This window comes from Bos mutus, chromosome 19, assembly GCF_027580195.1.
Source record: "Bos mutus isolate GX-2022 chromosome 19, NWIPB_WYAK_1.1, whole genome shotgun sequence".
NCBI lineage: Eukaryota > Metazoa > Chordata > Mammalia > Artiodactyla > Bovidae > Bos > Bos mutus.
Genome location: NC_091635.1, coordinates 23,014,051 through 23,036,889, shown reverse-complemented (window position 1 = coordinate 23,036,889; position 22,839 = coordinate 23,014,051). Strand labels below are relative to the sequence as shown.

General features: G+C 52.0%; 2 protein-coding genes across 4 annotated transcripts in view; one reads left to right on the top strand and one right to left on the bottom strand.

The window, feature by feature from the left end:
• ACSF2 (acyl-CoA synthetase family member 2) overlaps window positions 1-21,551 on the top strand; it is a 31,421-nt gene extending 9,870 nt beyond the window's left edge. Inside the window, exons 2-16 of one of the 2 annotated variants that reach the window (XM_005890316.3) lie at window positions 8,575-8,770; window positions 9,148-9,276; window positions 9,519-9,572; window positions 9,860-9,978; window positions 10,084-10,249; window positions 10,786-10,881; window positions 11,014-11,171; window positions 11,455-11,546; window positions 11,852-11,928; window positions 18,339-18,446; window positions 19,644-19,795; window positions 20,610-20,751; window positions 20,833-20,943; window positions 21,076-21,144; window positions 21,405-21,551. In XM_005890316.3, the coding sequence (XP_005890378.1) occupies window positions 8,575-8,770; window positions 9,148-9,276; window positions 9,519-9,572; window positions 9,860-9,978; window positions 10,084-10,249; window positions 10,786-10,881; window positions 11,014-11,171; window positions 11,455-11,546; window positions 11,852-11,928; window positions 18,339-18,446; window positions 19,644-19,795; window positions 20,610-20,751; window positions 20,833-20,943; window positions 21,076-21,144; window positions 21,405-21,455 (1,720 nt within the window). In that variant the 3' untranslated portion in view covers window positions 21,456-21,551. Of the gene's footprint in view, window positions 1-8,574; window positions 8,771-9,147; window positions 9,277-9,518; window positions 9,573-9,859; window positions 9,979-10,083; window positions 10,250-10,785; window positions 10,882-11,013; window positions 11,172-11,454; window positions 11,547-11,780; window positions 11,929-18,338; window positions 18,447-19,643; window positions 19,796-20,609; window positions 20,752-20,832; window positions 20,944-21,075; window positions 21,145-21,404 lie in introns of both variants that reach the window. The other variant, XM_070389693.1, reaches the window with a different exon arrangement.
• CHAD (chondroadherin) lies at window positions 41-16,844 on the bottom strand. Of its 2 annotated transcripts, none has more exons than XM_070389697.1 (4): window positions 15,415-16,844; window positions 13,261-13,424; window positions 12,849-12,994; window positions 41-4,181 (listed from the first exon to the last, which is right to left on the bottom strand). In XM_070389697.1, the coding sequence occupies exons 1-3, from the start codon at window positions 16,192-16,194 to the stop codon at window positions 12,853-12,855; spliced, it is 1,086 nt and encodes a 361-aa protein (XP_070245798.1). In that variant the 5' UTR covers window positions 16,195-16,844; the 3' UTR covers window positions 41-4,181; window positions 12,849-12,852. The 2 variants fall into 2 exon arrangements, with proteins under 2 accessions (XP_070245798.1, XP_005890377.1); XM_005890315.2 differs by lacking the exon at window positions 41-4,181 and adding an exon at window positions 12,366-12,634.
• Window positions 21,552-22,839: the final 1,288 nt, after the last annotated feature.

Genomic DNA, 22,839 nt, shown 5'->3' with positions numbered 1-22,839 from the left:
GCTGCTATGACCACCAGCAGCAACTGAGAGCTGCTGTTTCCCCACAGCCTCGAAAATACTTGGTATTCCTGAATGAGAACGTGTTTGCCACTCTGGTGGGGAAGCTAAAGTGTTCTTGCTGTGGGTTGATCTACATTTCTCTGATTACCAGTGAGATTGGGTGTCTTTTGAAATGTATTCTGTGAATATTCATATTCTTTGCCCATTTATTGTTAGATTACGTGTCCTTATTGATTTGTGGGATTTTTTTCCCCCTTTAATACAGGCTAAATGTGAATCTTTTGTCTCCTATATATAAAATGAAATTTGTAAACCCAGGCAGTTGCTGTCTCTTAGCTTTGTTGATGATTTATTTTTTTCTTAGAGCCCAAGAACCAGACTGGCATCAAATGCCTGTAAGGGGAGGAGCAGAAGCCAGCCCATGACTTGAAACAGAAGCAGACTATTGATTAAAGCTTTCTTGCTGGTGGCTGGCATGGCACCTTGCCCAGGGCAACAGTGGTCGGCCTCAGTGTAGGGGCTGTTCCTGTGTCCATGGGCCCCTCACATCTAGTCACCATGCCTCCCTGGTGGCTTCTGAAAGGATTAAGAGGACTTGTGCAAGACCTGGGGTTATTCCAATTTCTGATAGGAACAGGGTTCACCTGCAAGCTCCTGGCCCAGATCCCAAAAAAACTCTGCCCAGGAAGTAATATGTAATAAGAGGCAAAACAAACTGCTTCTCTCCCAAGTATATCGTCATACCTATGTACTCAGGTGGCGTGGTCATCCCTGCCTCTGTGGCTCCTTCGGCATCCAGCTCTGCCTGTGGTCTCTGCCTGACCCTGTCAGGACCTGCGATCCTTGGTGCTTACAGAGCCTCTGGCCCTGACTTTGATCATCTGCCTTGGAATGTCACAGAGTGCTGCAATTGCTCACAGAAGTTCCCTGAGCTAAGCAGACCGTGTTTTCTGACTAGGTACTGCTGGAAGGCTAGGCTACATGGGGGAGGGCCAACAGCAGTGCCTAGGTGAGTATAACCAGAGGACTGTGCAGTTAGCGTGCAAAGCCATCGTGCTTGGGACTAGAAGTGAGCTGGAAAGATGCGTTCAGAGGCAGCAAAGAAGATGAATCAGATACCGCAAGTAAGTCATGGAAAAGAGCCAGTGTGTGCTTGAGGGCTGGAAGGTGGGAAGTAAATGGGGGTGGTTCTCCATGGGCCTGTGGCACCATTAGCTTCAGGTTTGCTGCCCTAGGCCCTGTGCAACCTCAAAGGAAGCTGTGGATGGGCTGCAGTGTAAAGAACATACAGAAAGAGGCCCAGGGTTGCCACCCACTCAGATAGGGTCACTTAAGAAAATGAATCTCTTGCCTCATTAATAAAAAAATTATCCTTTTTATAGATACCTTTTAATAAACACACACATATTTTTGGTCACCATTTGAAAATAAATCATAGACATCATACTATTGATATTTTCCATCTTTGCCGATCTCTCCTGGTTGTTTTGCTTTGTGACATGGACATCTTGCTTACTGGGCACTTGTCTTCTTTCCTCTGTGCATTTGTGGCGGATTGGGCTATTTTTGTGTTTCCTGTGTCAATGGCACTTATCTTTTTCATGGAAAGCTGTTTGTGATTGAATGATGAGACTTTTTTTTTTACCACCTTTTATGGTGGCATCTTGGACAAGCTGCTTAACTTCTCTCTCAGTTTCTCTATTTGTAAGACAGGGATACGCACACTTGGGATGATTTGCCTGACAGCATTACAGGGCACACGCTCACTGTTTTCTCACTTCCGTAAGTTCACTGCCCTTCAGGAGATTTACCCATCTCTGCCCTTCTTCACTGAGCATGCCCATCTTTTTCATAAATCAGAATCATTACACTCCCTACTTGTCATTAAACATCTCTACAGACATTCCTGTAAATTATATTTGCAAGTAGACAACTATTTGGTGGATCCTGTTTTCCCACTGGAGCAAGGCCAGAGCTTTGCCTCTGGTAAGCCACATTCTAAATAGTAAGCAGTGTGTCCTGACCTACTCTGTTCTGCTGAATGTAGGGAACATGCATCCATGTAGGAAACCGGTTGGCTGGCCCAGCAGTCACGGGCTAACAGGAACTGCACAGAGGCCACAGAACTGCTTTCTCATCTGCTGGAACTCTCAGAAAGGAAAACTCTGCTGCCTTCAAAACTGGGCTGATTTATTTTCTCGAGTAGTTTCTAAGATGGAAATCACAAGCAGATGTGTTTGCTCGGCTTGCCCAGTATTGTTTATTAATGTATGCATGTATTTTGCAGAGAAGCAATACATGCTGCTTTTATTTTTCTGACAGGATGGTAAATACCATAGTCAGTTGCTAAATTTAGTTTATGAATTGTGTTTCTGTCAACACTGGTTTAAGCCCTAGAAAGCTCTTCTTTTTAACTTTATTGTGCACCATTGTGCTCACTCAATTGTGTTCGGCTCTTTGTGACCCCATGGACTGTAGCCCACCAGGCTCCTCTGTCCTGGGAAGTTCCCAGGCAAGAATCCTGGAATGGATCGCCATTTTCCTCTCCAGGGGATCTTCCCAACCCAGGGATCGAACTACATCTCCTGAATCTTCTACATTGGCAGGCGGGTTCTTTACCACTGAGCCAGCTGATTAACTTTGTGTTCAAATATAACATAGATTCAGGAAATTACACATATTTTATGTACTTGTTTGATAAATTTTTGATAAATTGAACACACCCATAGAACCAGAACCTAGTGAGCCACTCCCTTGATTTCTAACAGCATAGAAAATAGTTTTGCCTGTTTTGTACATATAAATGGAATCAGATGGTATATACCTTTTCCTGTCTGGCTTCTCTCATTTAACAGTTTTTAATGAGTTTCATTCATATCTTTGGGTGTAGTCATAGTTCATTGGCTCTCATTGCTATATAATATTGAAATAATCATCACCATTTATTTATCTATTCTACTGTTGAGTAGGTAGTTTCCATATTGGAGATACAAATGCAAATATCCTGTCTTTTGGTGGGCACATGTATGATTTCTTTTGGCTGTATACCTAGGAATAGAATTTTGTACATTATTTTAAAAAGTGTACAATTCAATCATTTTTATTGTGTTTATGGATATGTGTAAGTCACACCCTGAGCTATCACCTCTCTATCCTCCCATCCCCTCTGCCCTAAGCAACCACTTACTCTACTTTTTGTCTCTACAGATTTGCCTAACCTCAACATGACATAAATGAAATTATACAATATGTGATTTTCTGTGTCTGGCTTCTTTCACTTACTACAGTATTTTCAAGGTTCATCCGTGTTGTAGCACGTATCAGTATTTTATTCCTTCTTATGGTCAAATAATATTCCATTGTACAGATATTCCCCATTTTGTCTATCCATTTATGCATTGCTGGATATTCAGGTTCTTTTCAGTTTTTGACTATTGTGGATAGTAATGCTCTAAACATTTGTGTACAAATCTTTGAACACTTGTTTTCACTTCTTTTGGGTATGTGCCTAAGAGTACAATTGCCAGGGCAAATGTTAACTCTATGTGTAACTCTTTGGAGAACCACCAAAAATGTTTTCCACAGCAGCTGCACCACTTTACATTCCCATCAGCAATGCAAAAGAGTTCCAGTTTCTCCACATGCTCCCCAAATTTGTTATGCTGGTTTCTTGTTTATACCTTCCTAGTGGGTACAGTTCGGTTCAGTTCAGTTCAGTCGCTCAGTCGTGTCCGACTCCTTGCGACCCCATGAATTGCAGCACGCCAGGCCTCCCTGTCCATCACCAACTCCCGGAGGTCACCCAAACTCATGTGCATCGAGTCGGTGATGCCATCCAGCCATCTCATCCTCTGTCGTCCCCTTCTCCTCCTGCCCCCAATCCCTCCCAGCATCAGGGTCTTTTCCAATGAGTCAGCTCTTCGCAGGAGGTGGCCAAAGTACTGGAGTTTCAGCCTCAGCATCAGTCCTTCCAAAGAAATCCCAGGGCTGGTCTCCAAGTGCTATTTAATTGTGGTTTCAGTTTACATTTCATGTGCTTGTTGGCCATTCATATATCTTCTTTGGAAAAATGTCTACTGAAGTCCTTTGCTTATTTTTTAATTGGGTTATGTGCATTATTTATAATTCAAGCATTTGGTTATTCATTTGAGCACTTCTTACATTCCAGGCCCTGTGAGGCACTGAAGACAAAACAGTGGATCCATTAGTTGCCAAACAAAACAATTATTTTTATAAGTAACCCTTGTTTCCTAACTTGTCTTATGAAATAAGATCTGGCAACAGATCTAGGCCTGAATTCTCACATGCCCATTCTCTGCGCACACCTTTAGGTGCGGCTGTGCTTTGTCTCCATTCCCTCCCAGCTCCTGCCTAGCTGACTGACTCCCAACTGGCATTTTATAACACCCACTCCAAGTAGCTAAAGACTTACTCTAGTTGTTTGAGTTGGGAGCACCTGGGACTCTTGGCGTCCTGCTCCAGCTCCTTAAACTTTCCACAAACAGACAACTTTTCCTAAAACCATATCTAGTTTCTTTTTCGGGTATAAATGGGGTATCTGCCACTTTGTTTAAGAATAGAAAAAGAAGTGGCCGCCCTTCTTGCTCAAGGTGTTTTGGGTGTGTTTGAGGAAGGAGAGAACTAGAATCAATGGTGTTTGCATTTGGGCTTTTGAAATGATGGGTGGTTCTTAAATTTATGAGCTTTGACATGAGTTTCTCAAACTCTTCAATCTTTTGAAGGAGCAACCTGTTTTCACTTCAACCTTGTCCTACCCCAGTCCCCGTTTCTTGGCTTCAATTAGTAAACAACTGTGGAAAAATAAAATTGAGATTAGACAATCTCTAGTGATCAGATAAGGACTAAATCCAGAGCCCATCTCATCCTTTCTCCCCAAATTGGGCAGGCAAGGCTATCATGCTGGGGTAGTGGTGCTGGATTCTCCATTCTCCACTTCAGGTTCAGCTATTTACCAGCTAGGCAGCCCACTTGGCCTCTTTGCACTTCAGTTTCCTTACCTGTACAAAGAGAGTTCATAATGCCCACCTGTATTTTTTAGAACTGGCTTAGTGTGTATCAGAGAAACCCCTTCTCACCATGGTTTTAGTAGATGGAGTTTTTCTGGGAAATGGCCAGTGTGTGGCTGGTGTGGTACAGCCTGCTGTCAGGCTCCATGTCCGTCTGTCTTGTTGCTCTGCGATGCCAAGCTCACCATGTGCTCCAAGAGAACTATCACAGGCAGCATTCCAGCCAGCAGGAAAGAAAAAGAGAAGATGTGCTTCCCTTTAAGGGCTCTTCTCCGAAGCTGTGCACACACATACACACAACCTCTGCTTAAATCCCATTGGCCAGACTTTATTCTTCAACCAGACCACCTACTGTGGAAGCTTGGAAATGTGGTGTCTATTCCACATGGCCATGGCCAGGTAAACATCTGAGGGTGTATTATTAAGGGAGAAGGGGCTACTGGGAGTCTCTGTCATTCCACCTATCAGAGCCGCTGTGAAGATAAAGGAGACAGTACACTTTTGAACTACATTTGGGGATGCTGTGCTTAGTCCCTCAGTTGTGTCTGACTCTTTGCAAACACATGGACTATAGCCCACCAGGCTCCTCTGGGGGATTCTCCAGGCAAGAATACTGGAGTGGGTTGCCAGTATTGCCTGGGATTGCCAGGGGACCTTCCCAACCCAGGGATCGAACCCAGGTCTCCCACACTGCAGGTAGATTCTTTACTGTCTGAGCCACCAGGGAAGGGCACATAAATCAACCTGTTGATTTGTCAGCTAGGCATTCCAAGAGGCCACTGAAAACCATGGTGAGTGTGTAGAAAATCATATTCCACACCAAACAGGACTCTGGGACATTTTGAGAATAAGGGGATCCGTGTTGTGAAACAGATGCCCCAGCTCCCCACTTTTAATGCTTTGTTGACAACAAGACCATTAAACTGGCTGAAATCTGTGTTTTTCTGCCTTCTAATCCAGATGCTGGGCTGTTGGGAGGTGGCTTACCAAGGCTTCAAGGGCAGTGGTAAACCACTGAATGCAAAAAATGTATTTAGTTTGGATTCACCAGTTGTAAGCAACAGAAACCCAACTCAGACTAGCTTAAATGTTTGTTCATATTTTAGATTACATATATAAGTAAGATCATGCAACATTAGACTTTCTGCTTCCGGCTTATTTCCCTTAAGCATAATGTCCTTTGGATTCATCCATGTTGTTGCAAATGGAATTCAGCTCCTCTCTCCCCTCACCAAACTAGTTTAAATTCAAGGAGGGACTTTATTGACTGGTGACAGTGAAAAGTCCAGAGGCAGGTAGACTCAACACGTGACTGTCCAGGTATTCGACAAGCTCAGGATTAAGTCTGTCGCTGGGTCTTCCTGGCTGTTTCTGTTTTTGTCTCTGTCTTTCCATCTCTCTACTTTCCCCTGTGTTGACTTTCTTCCTAAGCAGGTTTTCTCTACATGCTTGCTCTTACACCCATCACTGTGGCAAACCCAAGAAAGGAGCACATCTGTTTCCTAGTGGGCAAAAATAGTGCCCTCCACATTATGCCTGTGAGAGAAGGATTTGGGTACACAGTCTCTTGAGGGGTGCCATGGTGACTACGAGGAACTACCTCAGTAGTTCTTTAGGTCTGCCAACCTGAGTGGTAGAATGCGGGGGCTGGCAGGGCTTCAGAGGCCTGTGACTTCTGGCTGTTTTCTGTCCTAGCACACCTGAGGAAACCAGCTGGCTTAGGTGGCTCACTACAATCTTTGAGAAGATTGCCCAGGGAGGTGATCTAGATAGCATCCCTTTGAGGATAACCACAGATCCAAGTCCTCAGACTTTATAGGTGGGGAGGCTGAGGCCCAGGGAGGAGAAGACACAGGTATCTTCACTTGGATTTTCTTGAGAACAGGTACGTGGGTGCAGGTGGTTTATTTGTGATCCTGGGAAGCAGGAGTGAGGGAGTATGGAGAGGAGACAAGAAGTCAATTTGGGGCGTGTGTGGGCAACCAGGATCTTACCGCACCCCGCCCCCAGGCTTGATGCCTCCCAGAACCACCCAGACACAGAAGGAGAAACTTGAGTGAGTCCCTGATGACAGAACCACAAGACACTGCCCTATCAGTGAAACTAGAAATGTGCTGAGGACACATGTCAAGGGACACCGAAGGTGTTTGTGACAATCTCCCACCCAGCCAGTGGCACACTTGGGATGAGACCTCAGGCCCCCAGCTCCATCCAGTGCTCACTCGCTCTCCAGTTTGTGACTCATCTTTATTGAAGTCAGGACAACCTACCCATCAGCCTGCACTGGGACACACCCTCATGTGACGTGAGGTCTCCTCTCTCATTTATAGGGAAACCCAGTTTTGCTCCCCTCTGCCCTGCATACTTTATTCCATCCAGAAATTCTCCCTCATAAGCCAGAAGCAGCCAATCGGTGACAATTAGGATTGGCCTTTTCAGCTCAGCAACTGTAGGACTGAATCATCAGGAAGGGCCCCAGGGCCCACACCACCCTGGGGTGGTGGTCTGGAAAGCCTGGATCTGGAGCAAGCCCTCTCGGATGAGAACAGGGTCTGAGAGCTGTCACATACTTCTCTGGGCCTGGATGGGAGCCCAGCACCTGTCACCCAGGTCTGGCAAATGGGCATAAGCAGGCCTAAGCTTATGATACTTAGACTTCTGGGGACCTTTTTTAAAAAAAATAATAATTAATTGTTTTAATAATTCATAACAGTTTTAGTTACAGAATAACTGAGTAGATCATACATGCAGTTCATTATGCCCACCCCCGACCCCATCCCTGGCACTGTTTCTCTGATATTAACATCTGCATTCGTATGGCACATTACAATTAGTGAACTAGTATGGTACATTATTGGCTTCCCAGGTGGCACTAGTGGTAAAGAACCTGCCCACCAGTGTAAGAGACACAGGTTCAACCCCTGAGTCAGGAAGATCCCCTGGAGGGAGGGCACAACAACTGACTCCAGTATTCTTGCCTGGAGAATGTCATGGACAGAGGAGCCCGGGGGGCTACAGTTCATAGGGTCACAGAGTCAGACTAGACTGAAGCAACTTAGCACACATGCAGGCATGGCACATTATTGTTGACCATGGTCCAAGTTTACATCAGGGTTTAGTCCTTGTGTTAGATTATTCTGTGGGTTTTGACAGATACCCAGGGGTCTTTTTACCAGGAGGAAGTGGTGTCTAGAATGAGGCCATTCCCAGCCCGCCCAGGCTACCTCTCAGCATGACTGACCTTAGAGTCCCTTTCCAGGGTTTGGATACCAAGGCTCCAGACCCTTGGCACTGAGTGGAAACTGAGGAGTAGGCGGGGGAGAACCTTCTCTCTGATTAGGGACAGAGGTCAGCAAACAGGTTTTGATTTCCCAAGGGCAAAGTAGCTCCTATGTTAAATGGGTCCCTGGCGATGGGGCAGATCAGACAGTTTCTGGAGTTTCCTGCACACGTTGTATGCAACCTGCTTCCTAGCACGATGTGCCAGCCTTTGGTTCCAGGGAGGCCTGGCTTGGTGCAGTTGAGCACATAGCCCCTCTTCCCACAGTTCTGGAGAGCTGGATCACACTGTCCCCTTGCCCGTCGGAGGCTTCAGCTATGTCCAGGGCCACGTCGGATTGCACCTCAGTAACAAGACCGTGGGGCGGTGCCTGGATGCCACAGCACAGAGGGTCCCAGACCAGGAGGCCTTGGTTGTCCACCATGAAAACATCAGGTTGACCTTTGCCCAACTCAAGGAGGAGGTGGGTCCTGACTTTGAACCTTCAAAGTGGGCAGGTGCTGGCCCCCAGGTGCCAAGCTTGGTGGAGCTGCAAGGGTGGTGCCTGGCTATGGGGCAGGGTGCTGGGGCTGCCTGAGAGACCCCAAGGAATGTCAGGAGAGGAGGGCAGGGCTGAGGCAGAGGAGGTCCAGGTGCCTCCTGCATCAGTCGTTTCTGGGACACTGGTTAACTATGCATGTTCCCAAGTCCCCCTCCAGACCTCAGGCCTGCGTATCTGCCTGTCCCTCATTCCCAAGTGCTTCTGATGTGAACCCCTGGGCCAAAGGTTAAAGTCAGACTCATGGGCTCCTTTCTGCTCACCTGCATCTCACTCCTCTGTTCCCCTTCTGTTTACTCCAGGTGGATAAAGCTGCTTCTGGGCTCTTGAGTATCGGCCTCCGCAAGGGTGACCGGCTGGGCATGTGGGGACCCAACTCCTATGCATGGGTACTCATGCAGCTGGCCACAGCCCAGGCTGGCATCATTCTGGTGAGGAGGGGATTACCTGGCATAGCTGGGTATGCAGGGGGGAGGGCATCATTCAGGGGAGCTCCCTGGACCCTTGGCCCCAGAATCACACCAGTGCCTGGCTGGTTTCAGACCAGCTAGTGCTTTCTGCTGAAGCCCACCAGGGAAGCCTGAAGGTACAGGGTGCTGCCTCTGAGGGTGGAGGGGCTGCAAATGGCAGCATCTGCCCAGGACACGTGACGTGCCCTCACTGTCTCCACCAGGTATCTGTGAATCCAGCGTACCAGGCTATGGAGCTGGAGTATGCCCTCAAGAAGGTGGGCCCATTCCTTGGGTACTGTGGGAGAAGCCAGCTAGTACCTAGCACAGGGGGCTTCCAGTTGTCACAGAAGGCTGAGAGGGGTGGGGGGCATGCACAGGGAACACCCTGAGTCTGTCCTTCTTCAGGCAGTGGGTGGGAGGAGGGGATGGTAGGTCATACAGGCTAGTGTGTGTGTCGGGGGTGGTGGCTGTGTGTATGGGAGAGAGAGCAACTGTCAGGACTCTACCACATTCCCAGGCTGGGGCTTCCTGCTGACCGTGGTGGGGGGCTCCCCTTCTACAGGTGGGCTGCAAAGCCCTCGTATTTCCCAAGCAATTCAAGACTCAGCAATACTACAACATCCTGAAGCAGATCTGTCCAGAGGTGGAGAAGGCCCAGCCAGGGGCCTTGAAGAGTCAGAGGTGGGGGTGTCTGGGTTGAGAGGGGTACATCATGCCTTTTCCTGGCCCCCTCACTCCTTACCCATCTCTGTGGGCCATCCCTCTCATCATGCTCCCCACCGCCAGGCTTCCAGATCTGACCACAGTCATCTCGGTGGATGCCCATCTGCCAGGGACACTGCTTCTAGATGAGGTGGTGGCAGCTGGCAGTCAAGAGCAAAATCTGACCCGGCTCCGGCACACCCAGCAGTTCCTGTCCTGCCATGACCCCATCAACATCCAGTTCACCTCGGTACGGCAGAGATCTCCAGGTCCTGAACCCAGGCTGGCATGCTAACACCTGCCTGCCCTGAGACCCGCCCCGAGAGCAAGGAGGCAGCAGAGATCAGTAGAGCACTCTCCTGCGGCCAGCCCTAGCTGTCCCCTCTGCCCTGGAAAACATCAGCAACTAGAGTCCTTGTCACATGCCCCTCTCCCCTGGCCCTCTTGTCCCAAGCACAGGGGCAGATGTGCTGAGCCGCCACAGGTCAGAGCCCCTCATTTGGCAGATGGGGAAACTGAGACCCCGAGAGGCCATCTGCTGGTGAGCCTCTGAGCCACCTTATAAGTGGCCTGAGAGTAGACCTTCTCTGCCACATTTCTGAATCCTAACACCTGGCACCGTGCAGGCACAAGGCAAGTTGCTAAATATGTACTGAGTGAATGAATGGATCTAGGGCAACAATCTCAGTCTCCTGACTCCCAGTCCAGTGCTCTTCCATGCCGTGGCCCAGGGTGGGAAGGGGATGGGATGAAAGAGGCCAAGCTATCAGCTTCTTGTCTTGTCAGGGGACAACCGGCAGCCCCAAGGGGGCCACACTCTCCCATTACAACATTGTCAACAACGCCAACATGATAGGGCAGCGCCTGAGACTGCACCAGAAGGTGAGGGGGTGCTGGCCCAGCAAGGGCTTCCTGGCACCCTGCAGGGGTGGGGGCTTGCTGGGTTCCCCCTTCTGGCTAGAGGAGCTCGGCTTCTGGCCCCACAATAGACCCAGCTCCTGCTTCCATCTCCAGACGCCAGAGGAGTCGCGGGTAGTGCTGCCTAGCCCCCTGTACCACTGCCTGGGCTCTGTGGGGGGCACAATGGTGAGCCTGATGCACGGTGTCACCCTCATCCTGTGCTCTCCGGTCTTTGAGGGCAAGAAGACGCTGGAGGCCATCAGCAGAGAAAGGTGGGCATCAGTGGGCAGCTATCTGTGGGCTGATAAGATCCTCCTGTTCCTCACTCCTGGGCCCTGATTCCTTTCCAAGCTGTCTCCGCCCTCCAATCAAGAGAAATGGAGATGGGGTAGTGGGAGATTCTCAGGAGACCAGTCCCTCCCTCCAAGGAGCTTCTGCTTATATCCCACAGTTGTAGCCGTGGCCCTTACTGTAGGCTTAGAGTCTGGTGGGTGAGAGGAGGAAGTTCCCTTCTACTTCCAAGCCTGATTTTGAGATGCACCTCCCTTTATACAGAGGCTCCTTCCTGTATGGGACCCCCACAATGTTCGTGGACGTTCTGAACCAACCAGACTTCTCCAGTTACGACATCTCAACCATGCGTGGAGGTGGGATGGGGCCAAGAGTGGTGAGGCCAGGACTAGCCTAGTGAGCTGCATAAGTGCCCAATCTTTCATTTAGGGGCAAAAAGGCCACTAAACATGGGTGGGAGGGAGGGAAATCCTCTATGTCCCTAGACACCAGCCTAAGACCAGCTGCCTAGACATCAGCCTAAGGACAGCTGCCAGGTCTAGAAACAAGTCCAGGGTTGGGAAGCAAAGGGAATGTTATTTCCTAAAAAGGGCTACAGGTGAATGGGAGTCTACTGGACCTGGAGAAGGTGGGAGCTGTGTCAGCCCTCTCTCCGATTCAGGTGTGATTGCTGGGTCTCCTGCACCCCCAGAGCTGATCAGAGCCATCATCAACAAGCTGAACATGAAGGAGCTAGTGGTAAGTAGAGGCAGGGGCTGGGGTGGAGGGCAGGCCAGGGCTGGGCAAGAACAGATTGCTGGATGTGTCGAGGAGTCCAGCCTGGGTCTCCAAGGAAGACCCTTCGGCTGGCCCTCCTTCTAGAAAGCAGATGTGAGAAACTGCAGTCTGACCTCATCAATAGCTCTCAAGTCACAAAGACAGGTGACAGGGGAGTAAATATTATACATACATAAATTTATATTTATAGAAATCTGGGGAAGAAATGCAGCGTGGGAGGATGTGTGGCAAAGCACCAGTGTCCTGGCAGGTGGGGGCTGGCAGAGTTGAGGGTAGGGGCTTCAGACCCTTCCTAGGAGCAAGGGGTAGGGCAAGGATCTGATGTTTGTTTCCAAATGACAGGGAAAGGGAAATCAAGAGGAGGATTCTGGAAGGGTGGCCATCCTGATGGTCACCCTGTTCTGGTCCTAATGGACTTGGGGGTCTTAGCAACAGCTTCTCTGAGAGGAGCTGTGGCCGTGAGGCCAGGCGTGCTGGAGCTCTCAGCATCAAGTGGAGCTGGGTTTGTGCTGGAGTGCCCGGGTGCCCTGCCAGGACATGTCTAGGTGTGAACAGATCTATGTATCAGCAGAGGGTGTTGGGAGAAGATGGGAGTCAGAGGTGAGAGGATCAGTAGTTTCTCCGGCAGAAGGCAGAGGCCAGTCACCAGGACTGGCTGGGTCAGGACCTGTGGTGAGGCAAGGACTGGTGTCAGGACCCCAACAGTCTAGATGCTGTTCGGAGAGAATGGTGGGAGTCCTAGGAGGTATCATTTTCCCCCTTAGAGGAGGGAGCCCCAGTCCTCCCCTCCTTTCCCTGTAAAAATGGAAGTATCCTGGGACACCCTCCTCAATTCCAGAGTCTCCAGAGAGAGAATAGGGGCCATGCCCATTGGACCCCACCTGTTTAATGGCGGCCGGCTTTCTTGGACCTCTTGGTGGGGAACTTGCAGCCGCGGAAGGCGTCCGTGTCACGAATGTGCTGGCCCCTGAACTTGGCGGGTGATGCGCAAGTGGCATCAGGGCGAGAGGTCTTGGCTTCCAGCCACCTGGAGAGACAGAGAGTTGCTGGGGTTGGGGAAGGGATGGAAGAGTACTGGAGGTGAGGACAGTGAGCCATGGGGTCAGGTTGACTTTGCTTTGGGGTAGTCTGGAACTGTCATCTTCATTTTACAAATGGGGAAGTGCCCAGCGTCCCACACCTCTTAGGGAGCAAATCTAGGACATATGCCTAGGATGTCTTAGTGCAGGGTCAGTATGTCTCCACTCCATCACAGGAGGATGGCCTCTAGGGGTACTACTGGGGCCCTCTCACCTCCGAAGGCCCCGGAGCTGGCAGGTACACTTCCAGGGGTTGTTGGTGAGGGTGAGGGTCTCCAGGCTGTCAAAGGGGAAGTTGGAGGGCAGCTGGTGCAGGCGGTTGTTCTCCAGATGGACATGTTTCAGCGTGGTCACACCCAGGAAGGCACCGTCAGAAAACTAGGGAGCAGGGTGGGTGTGAGTGAGCAGCTCAGTCCCAGTGTCCAGCCTCTCCCAGCTCTATGCTCCCACGGGGCAGGGTCCACCCCGAATGCAAGCAGTGGTGCCCTGAGCAGGTTCACAGCGTGACTAGGTTTTCTCAGAAGATCTAATCCATACAATGGTCTGTTGAGCTAGGTAGTGTTATTTTCAATATGTAGATTGCAGGGCAAGGTTAAGTCCCTTGCTCAGGGTGGCACTAGGGAGTCAACAGTAGCTGCAGGGCCACTTCTAGCTCCTTTTCCTCTGGCACCGTGCTCCCTGTGCAAACACTGGGACTGGGGAGGCAGCCAGAGTTTGGCCTCCGTGGCCCAAGCTGGCACAGAGTGAAGCTGGCCAGTGTTTGGTGGGATGGGCCTTGGGCCCAGGCTCCCCACAGGCCCAGGGTCCTGCATGCCCCCAGCTTTGTCCTCCCTGCTCCCGCACTGCCTGCCAGGCACTATTTGCGGAGCCACCTTGGTGGAGTCTTGGGCCAGGCTGGCTGGCTCCAGAGGAAACATTCTATTGGTGCCCACATCTTGGCCCAGACGTCACAGTTCCTGCCTGGCCTCGCCTGCCCCAAATGAGCCCCTGCTTCCCCGCTGTACTTCCCACTGAAAGGCCACGCTGGCAATAATGGGCCACAGGGGACTGTGACTTCAGCTGGGGAGTGTTCGGGGCTGAAGAAGGGCAGGCTCGGGCAGGCTCTGTCCGCCCAGATGAAGGCCGGTTGCTATCCAGGTGATTCTGCCCTCATCTCTGTGCCTGTGGTCCAGGGAAGGGTGTGAACCTCCCTGGTATTCAGACTGTTCTGATCTATCTTCCCACCTTACCCTGTTTCCTGCCCAAACCTCCTGGTGAAGGCCCTGCGCCAGAGCAATTTTCTAGTCCCAAGAAGGAATTCTACCCTGACCCAAGGCAGCAGCACCTGGCCAGGCACTGGGCATCTGAGGGAGGACAAAGTCAGGAGATGGGTCTGGTGACCAGGGTGGGCAAAGGGCAGTGAGTGGTCTGGGGCACAGTGAGGCATGGCCAATCTTTCCTGTGGGGAGACACCTAGGGTCCTTGTGCCGAAGGTTGACAGTAGTGAGTGGCTCTTGCCTTTTCCCCTTCATAGAACCCATGGATGCCATGCCTGCAGCCTGGGGCAGGCCCCTGGTCCATGGTCCCCACTCAGCTGAAATGACCCTGAGAATGCAGTGGAATGTATGTGTGTGGACTGGGGGTGGGGTGGGGGATCCACCAGGGCCTCTGGGAGGCATGGAGGCGGTCTTCCTCAGTTATGTGCTCCCTGCTCATTCCCCAGCCCCCCACTCCACCTTAGCACTCATGCACACTCCCCACCAGGAACAGGGTCTCTTTGTGGGCCTGATTTGCCCAGCTCCTCTGGAAGGCTTCTCAATAAACAAACCTCCCTTTATGGGGTGGTAGGTTTACTGGAGGCAGGAAAAAAACAGCAGAGGAGGGGTGGAAGGCCTAACAGGAAGAGGTGGCTTCTGCACACAGCAGGGGGGTTGAGGGCCCTGGATATGCCTCCTGGGGGCCATTGGTGGGGCCAGGACAGCCTAACTCTGTTTATAAGTAGGAATCTTAGGAGGGTAGTGGCTGAGACTCAGGACAGGGACAGCAGGGCAGGATTTGGGGTGGGGACATGATAAGAAGACTGAAGCGACTTAGCATGCATGCATGCATTGGAGAAGGAAATGGCAACCCACTCCAGTATTCTTGCCTGGAGAATCCCAAGGACAGGGGAGCCTGGTGGGCTGCCGTCTATGGGGTTGCACAGAGTCGGACACGACTGAAGCGACTTAGCAGCAGCGATAAGATGAGGACAGAGCTCCACACCTTGGAGACAGCCACTGGTAGAGGAATTTTAGGGGAGAGGGGATGGTGCCCAGCTGTGGCCCTGGATCCCCGGGCCTCCTGGCAGTGAAGAAGGAGCCAGGGCACAGCCCCGCAACCAGGAGCTCACCTTCTCCAGGTTGGTGTTGTCCAGCCAGAGCGTCTCCAGGTATCTGCCGAAGGACTGGAAGGCATTATCGGGAATGCTTTTCAGGGGATTGTGGGACAGCTTCAGCTCCTCCACCACCCTCAGCTTGCTCAGAGCAGCTGAGGGGTAGCTGGACAGCTGGTTCCTGTCCAGGTAGAACTTGGCAAGGTTTTCCACGTCGTCCAGAGCGCCGGGCTGCAGGGAACTGAGTGAGTTTTCTGACAGGTAGAGCCAGCGCAGGTCCTTGGCGCCCTGGAAGGCACCTGAGCGCAGCTCTCGGATCTTGTTGTTGTTGAGCTGCAGGATGAAAAGGTTGACCAGAGGGGAGAGCAGCCCCCGGGGCAGCTCCGTCACCTTATTGTGGTCCAGGTAGAGGTAGGTGAGCTCGGTCAGGTCGTCAAAGGCACCGGCACGCAGCACGCGGATGTCGTTATGGGACAGGTACAGGTAGATGAGCTGCTTGAGGCCTCGGAAGGCGCCAGCGGCCACCTCGCGGATCTGACAGTGCTGCAGGTGCAGCGACACGAGGTTGGGCATGGCCCGAAATGAGTTGGCTGCCAGCACAGGGAAGTTGTTGCGCTGGAGGTTAAGCAGCTTGGTCTTCTCTGACACCTTGGGGATCTTCTGCAGCCCCACCTTGTCGCAGATGACGTGCTGCAGGTCGCTGTGGCAGTGGCAGTTCTGGGGGCAGGCGGCCAGCGCAGGCAGCAGGCTGGCCAGGAGGCCCAGGCTGAGGCTGAGCAGGAGCATCGGGCGGGCCATGGCCAGGACGTCTGGGGCCGAGGCAGGGGGCAGCGGCAAGTCCTCAGCGCTCGGTCTCCCGCCCTATTTATATGGTGGCCCTGACCGCAGCCGGCAGCCAGAGCCAGCTCCTACGTGGAGCCGGAGCCGGAGGCCACCGGGTTAACTCCCTCCCGCCCAGAGCTGCGCCCCTGCCCTCGACGGGGAAGGGCCCTCCCACCCTGGGGACTCTGCGGGGGGCCGCACTGGCCCTGAACCTCGGCCCCTAGCTCGGGCCCCTGTCTCCCTGCCCTCGGACCCGCTCCCTGCCCACCCCATCTCCTCTCCGCCCGGGGCGGGGGAGGGTATGGGTGTGTCCAGGACCCAAGTTTACTCCCTAGTCGGGGAGAGGGGCAGCCCCTGAACTTATTTGTTTGCTCAAGTCTGAGCCTCCACGCCTCCCCCCAGACGCCCTCGGCCGCGTGCCCTGGACCCAGCGAGGGAGGAAGCAGGGCCTGGCAGCCGGACGCGAGTCTCGCCGCGGTCGCCGGCCGGCGGCGCTTTAATGGGGCTCTTGTGCAGCGCTGGCGGAGCGTGAGAGCCACCCTGGCGTCGGGCTCCCCGCTCCAGCTGCTCTCGAGAAGGTGGAGCTCCTCCCCGCCCTCGACTGGCCCTGGCCTCTCTCTCCCAGCCTCAAGCTGGCTTTCTGTCCCCTGCACCCCCTGTATCCCTTTGCCACGACTGAAGGCAACCAGAAAAGTGGGAACTGGCGGCGAGGGGATGACCCACAGGCCTCGGCAAACACCTAAAGACCACAGGCACGGTGGCTCTGTCTTCCCCCCTCCCTAATCTCCCTAAAATGTCCACATCTCCTCATACCTACCCCACCCTGCAGTGGTCAGGACCCTTTGTGGGGGGTGGTTCTCTAGGGGTGGTGGCCAGAGTGGCGCCAAGGTGTACCTGGCAGAAGCCACACCCGGGCAGTGGCCCCAGGACTGTAAGGGTGGGTGAGAGGGCTGGGTCCCAACAGCTCAGGCTTCACGACCCCAGGTCCTGTGGGCAGCCCTACCCCAGCCAACTGGGTCTCTGTGTGTCTACTTGTCAGCCACGGTGTCTGGGTTCCTGTGGAAACGGGAGGGTGGGCAGGCAGAGTCACAGCTCTGGCCCCAAAGCAAGCTCTGGGCTGACTGGTAGGAGTTCTTGTCTGTGTTGGGGGGTGCGAGGAGAAACCAGACCCCAAGTCTTGCCAGACCCCAGCTATGCCTGATTCATGCCCACTAACACAGGAGGGGAGGGGAGGGCTGAAGGATGAACGGACGAACAAAGGTCTGGTGTCTTTGCTGGCTGGAAGGAACCTCCCCAGCCCCTCTCCCTTCATGCGGTGCTCAGGTGCGGAAGCCTGCCGTCCTAAGCCCCTTCCAGCCATTGCCTCTGGATGGGGGTCATACTTGGGCCAGAACACTGTCTTGTGGTATTCCTCCAAGGCTGACTGCTGCTTTTCTGTTGCTCAGGATGTTCCAACCACTAGAAGGGGGGCTGGGGTGTGTGCCACTGGCTTTGTAAACCCTTGCTTTGGCTGTATTTTTATTTTGAGCAAAACAAATTTACAGGAAACTTTCCAGAATTTGAAGGGGGGGGCACCCTACCCCAAGACCAGGCATTTATCCCGGGTTTCGAGTGGATGGGGCAGGATAGGGGTAGGTGGCTGGTATCTGTGTAGCTCCCGTCTGGGCCAAGGCAGGCTGGCTTTCTCATCAAATTTATGGATTCTTCAGCTTGGAAAGAAGGGGCAGGGGATGCTGTGGCCTGAAATCGGGAAGGGGGTGTTAAGACAGCCTGGGGATGGGGTGGGGAAGCTGAGATGTTGGTAACTGGGAGCCACAGGCTAAACCATGTGGTTGCTCCAAGGAACCGGGAAGACTGAGAGCCCGGCTGGAAGAGAATGGCTTCCCTGCTCTCAATTTTATTTCAGACCTGGGCCCCCTGCTAGTTGAGCTAGTCTGACTCTATATCCAGTGCCTTTGCCTTCTGACCCCTGACCTCTGCCAAATATGCCTCTTTTCCCACTGTTCAACTGCTTCCATCCCCCACAACCCACTCCCCACCCCAGGTCCTTCCCTCAGGGTAACTTCCCCATCCTTCTGCTCCCCAGGCTCTGTTCCAAACACCCTTTCTGGCTCCTCTAGGTGGCTTATGGAACCACAGAGAACAGCCCCGTGACCTTCATGAACTTCACTGAGGACACTGTGGAGCAGAAGGCAGAAAGTGTGGGCAGAGTCATGCCTCACACAGAGGTGGGCCCCAGACACCCCCCTCCCACCACTCACCTGGGTGTGCCCCTGGGACATTTATTGCTTTCAATTAGAGATCCAAACAGCTCACTCCAGACACTGAGAACCCCCAGCCACGAGGTCTTCCTGGCCCTGGCCTGGGGCTTTCTCTGTGGGCTGAGGCCTGAACTGGGAAGAGCTGGAACAGTGGCCAGCTGCCAGCTGAACTTCTCTGCAGCCTCCCTTCCTGTCTGAGGTGTGTTTTTGCCAAGCCCACTGTCTGTTTTGGGGCAGCCAGAACAGCCTCATAGAGGAGCCAGAGCACAGAGATTTTTCCTACACAGCTCTTTCTCTCCCATAGCCTTCCCCTCCTTCCCCACCTCATTTCAGCAGATTTCCTCTTTGTGCTTGGCATAAACAGTTTCCCAAATAGCTTCTCCCTCTGGGAGTCCCTTGCATCTTGAAGACTGACCCAGAGCACCTTTCACTCTCAAATTCCCAGCCTCCAGTGCTGATGCTTTATGCCAGCGTACCCGCCTTGTACTTTCCCCTCCCGCCTTGTACCTCGCCCCTCTGGGATTACTGCCAATGTGCTTCCCCTGGGGCCAACCTCTCTCCTCCCTAAAGTGAGTGTGCAGTGACACCAGTCCCTCCCATGTGTCTGCCGTGTTCCATGTGTCACTCACTGAGAGGCCTGCCTGTGAGGCAGACAGGCCGGGTGCGGTTCTCCCCATTTCACAGATGCAGACACGAGGCACAAGGGCTAAGCTTTCCTTGCCAATGGTTGTGGCTCATTTCTCGACCAGGCTTTCAGATTCTACCTGTCTGCCACCTCTCCTGTTCATGTGGCCCTGCTCTGCCACCCTCTTTGGCTTCTTTATTTACTGCTTAGTGGGAAGTAAGAGGAGACTCCCTTCCTTCTGCACAGTTTATAATTCTTTAGCTGGTCTGGCCCCCCTTCTGGCCTCCTTCTCTGAGCAGCTCCCACCCACTCTGTTTCCCCCACACCTCCTGACTTGGGCCTCAACTGTTCTTTCATGCCCAGCTCAGGTACCCAACTGGTGACAGATCTACTCAGCCTGCGTCTCCATTCCTTGGGGATGGGCAGAGCTAGGGGGATTCATTATAGGGGGAAAGAAGGCAAAGCTCTCCCCATTCCTGAGGCCCCTCATCCTGAAGTGAGAGGGTGGGAGGCCCCAGCCTGAAGCTGCCTGGTCCCAGGCCCAGATTGTGAACACGGAGACGGGGACACTGACAGAGCTGAACACACCTGGAGAGCTGTGCATCCGAGGGTACTGCGTCATGCTGGGCTACTGGGGTGAGCCCCAGAAGACCGAGGAAGCAATTGGACAGGACAAGTGGTACCGGACGGGGTGAGAAGGCGGGGCAGGGTGGAGCGGTCGGCTGCCGAGGGGAAGCTGGGGGTCCTGAGGCTGAGTTGGGAACACTGAACTAGAACTGGGAGAACCAGTTGTCAAGATAGCCCCTTCCCATCTCGGAGACTTAAGTTTCAAAAATGTATAAAATGAGGATGATCATATTTTCCAAATAGGGCTCCTGGAAGGACCAAACGCAGTACAGATGAGAACTCCTAGGGTAGTGCCTGCAAAATCTGAGCCTAGATTCAGGCAGTCATTTAATTCAGTAAATTCTAATTATGCACCCGCCATGTGCTGGCACTGTTCTAAACACTGGTGGTCCAGGGGAAAGCAATGGGGAGGACCTGCTATTACTTCCCCCATGTCTGGTGGAGGGAGACAGATACAGTCAAGATCGTTTCCAACATTCATAAACACAACTAATAAGATAGGGTCACAGGAGAGAGAGTGGCTGTGGTGGAGAAGCGAGATTCCTTTCTCTTTGGTGATCAGAGGAGGCTTCTCTCAGGTGGAAATGTTTGAGCTGAAACCTGAATGGTAAGAAGCCAGCCCCAAAAGGTGTATGCATAGATATGTTGAGAGAGAGAGAGAAAATATGCTCTAGGTATGGGTTTACTCGGTTTGGTCTGCCTCCTATATGAGATAGTTCCTCCTGTTTGATCCAGGTAATGTCTTGTTCGTGCCATATGCCCCAGAGTCTAGAGTAGTGTAAGACATATGGTAGGTGTTTCCTAAGTGTTTGGGAGTGAGTGAGTGAGCCAGCCAGATGAGGCAGAGGTCAGAGGTAGCTCCTGGGCTTTCCTTGCAGAGACATTGCCATGATGGATGAGCAGGGCTTCTGCAAGATTGTGGGCCGCTCTAAGGATATGATCATCCGTGGCGGCGAGAATATCTACCCCGCCGAGCTCGAAGACTTCTTTCACACACACCCACAGGTTCAGGAAGTGCAGGTGAGGCACCCAGCCCAGGTGAGAGCCCAAGAGCAGGGGACACAGATGGGGATGTCTGATATCTGTCTCTGACTTTGGAAGGTGGTGGGAGTGAAGGATGACCGAATGGGGGAGGAAATCTGTGCCTGCATTCGGCTCAAGGAAGGGGAGAAGACCACAGCAGAGGAGATCAAGGCTTTCTGCAAAGGGAAGGTGGGAGCCTCAATTCACCCCAAGCATCGCTGTGCTGCCCAGTTCTCTAATACCCTCTGCCTGCCAACCTGTCAACCCACTGCCCACCATGACCCTACCCAACCTCATGCTTTATCCCCCTCTGGCCTACAGATCTCCCACTTCAAGATTCCCCGGTACATCGTTTTTGTCACAAACTACCCCCTCACCGTCTCAGGAAAGGTATGTAAGGAGACCAGGGAGGGGCAGGGAAGTTGGAGCCCAGGTGCAAAAGGTCAGGTGGCCCTGCCTGAGCCTCCCTGAGTGATGAGCCAGAGTCTGTTGAGAGGCTGGCAGTTGGGTCACAAGTTTGTCAGCTCACCCTGGTTTGCCCTGAACTTTCCTGGCTTTAGCCTGAGAAACTCCTCAGTCCCAGGCAAACCAGCAGGGCTTGGACACCCTAGCTAGCTTGCCTAATTCTCACTTCTTTCACTTTCCTCTAGATCCAGAAATTCAAACTTCGAGAGCAGATGGAGCAACATCTAAACCTGTGAATAAAGGAAAAGAGAAGATCCTTCCTCCCTGCCCTTCTCCCACATTCCCCATGTCTGCTTTGTGATCTGGCATAAAGAGCTTCTCTGTTTACTTTGGCTGGTCTCTTGCTGGTGTGCTCTCTTTGCAGCTGCTACAGGACGGAGAAGGGAAGAGACCCAAAGCACTTTAAAACTCCTATTCCTTGTCAACGATGGTGCTAAGCACTTTGGTGTGCATTACCTATTTCATTTAATCCTTGCTCGATCCCTTTGAGATATCAACACAATTAGGGTGTTATCTAATCTAACACAATTAGATATCAACACATTTCTTTTTCACATTGTTGCCAGATTAGTGCAGCAAGAAGGATTTTTTTAAATAGCTTTATTGAGTTATAATTCACATACTACCCAGTTCACCCATTTAAAGTGTTACATTCAATGGTTTTTAGTATATTCACAGATATGTGCACTGATCAACAAAGTCAACATAAAAACTGTTCATCACCTCTTAAAAATAAACTCTATACCCTTTAACTATCATCCTACATCCCCCTACTCCCCTATCCCTCCCAAGCAAACCAATTTGGATCTTTTTTCTTAATCAATGAAACCAAGGCTTCCTTGATGGGCAGTTAAAACAGGATAAAGCAAGCTGTAGCTTGAGCCAAGAAATAAAAAACAGCTAAGCACATCGATTTCTAGTTCAGAGACAGAAGGAAAAGTTCCTTCTGCTTGCAAGCCTTATCTCCCATTGTTTGCCCTCAGCAGCCGCAGCAGCCTCATCTTTACTTTTTAGAAAATGAACATAAATTTAGGGTGTTCTGAGTGCCAGTCACTGTATACGTACAGACACATCCATATCCTGTTGTATCCATATCCAGATACATCCAACATTTCCTGTAGAAATCTTCCCAAGAACACAGTCAAGCAGGCATTAGCCCCATTTCACAAAGGATGAAACTGTAAGTTCAGTGTCTTGCCCAAATTTACGCAGCTGGAATTAGAACCCAGCTGCCTGATTCCAAAGCCCATGATCTTTCCACTTCCTGGGACAGTTCGGGTGTCTGATTGTCCAGCCCTTCTTCTGAACCCTATCTGTCCCACATACACCATCTCTGACTCTCCTCACAGCAGATGCCTGGGGTTGGCCCGACCCAGGTGACAGCCTATGCTCTTGACCAAGCAGGGATTTGCTGCTCCTGCAGCATTCAGTCCAAGTGCCCTCTCCTCCCCCACTGATTGCACAGCCCTTGTAACAGACCAACCTCACAGCACGAAGCACACAGGCCTGGTGTCCAGGAGGTGCTGAATTAAATCGGTTGCCTGTTGTCGCTTGTTGGTTTACGTATCCCCTGTCTCCTGTACCTGCACTTTGCCCTAATCTTATGCATCTGGATGTCCT